The 525-nt window shown below is 36.0% G+C and overlaps 1 protein-coding gene across 1 annotated transcript in view; it reads left to right on the top strand.

Moving 5' to 3' along the window:
- LOC119585888 (endoplasmin-like) overlaps nt 1-525 on the top strand; it is a gene marked incomplete in the record, with an annotated part of 50,039 nt that overhangs the window by 48,917 nt on the left and 597 nt on the right. The window contains 2 exon segments of the mRNA XM_037934618.1: nt 25-158; nt 395-525. Of these exon segments, the coding sequence (XP_037790546.1) occupies nt 25-158; nt 395-525 (265 nt within the window).

The following is a 525-nucleotide window of genomic DNA, read 5'->3' as shown; positions in this document are numbered from 1 at the left end:
CTTATGAATATTATTCTTTTACAGCTATTATCTTAGTCAGAAGAAGACCATGGAAATAAATCCTAGACATCCACTTGTCAAGGAACTTTTGAGACGTGTTGAAGATGATCCAAATGATGCTAAAGCAAAAAATATTGCTTTGATGATGTATCATACAGGTAAGATGGAAATGGAAATTTTTGAAGTGTTTCTTCTAATGAGTAAAGTTTGCCTGGAAGTATCAAACATAAGACAAAGGTGGACCTTTAAGTTGATCATTTAGTGTTTAATATTAGGTGTTGTTGTTGGCTCTTTTACAAAGACAAGCTACTAAGGCTGAAGCATTTTCAAATGGCATGAATTTCTCCCATTTGTGAAATCTTCCAAAAGCAATAACAAATTTCTTCTCTTCCAGCCACCCTGAGATCAGGTTACATGCTGAAAGACACTGTTCACTTTGCAAAATCTGTAGAAGAGATGATGCGACAGACACTTGGCGTTTCTTTAACGGAACAAGTTGAGGAGGAACCAGAGATTGAAGAGCAG

This window comes from Penaeus monodon, chromosome 20 (genome assembly GCF_015228065.2).
Source record: "Penaeus monodon isolate SGIC_2016 chromosome 20, NSTDA_Pmon_1, whole genome shotgun sequence".
NCBI classification, from domain to species: Eukaryota; Metazoa; Arthropoda; class Malacostraca; order Decapoda; family Penaeidae; genus Penaeus; species Penaeus monodon.
Note: the sequence above shows the minus strand (reverse complement) of the source record. Positions and strands in the feature narration are given on the sequence as shown.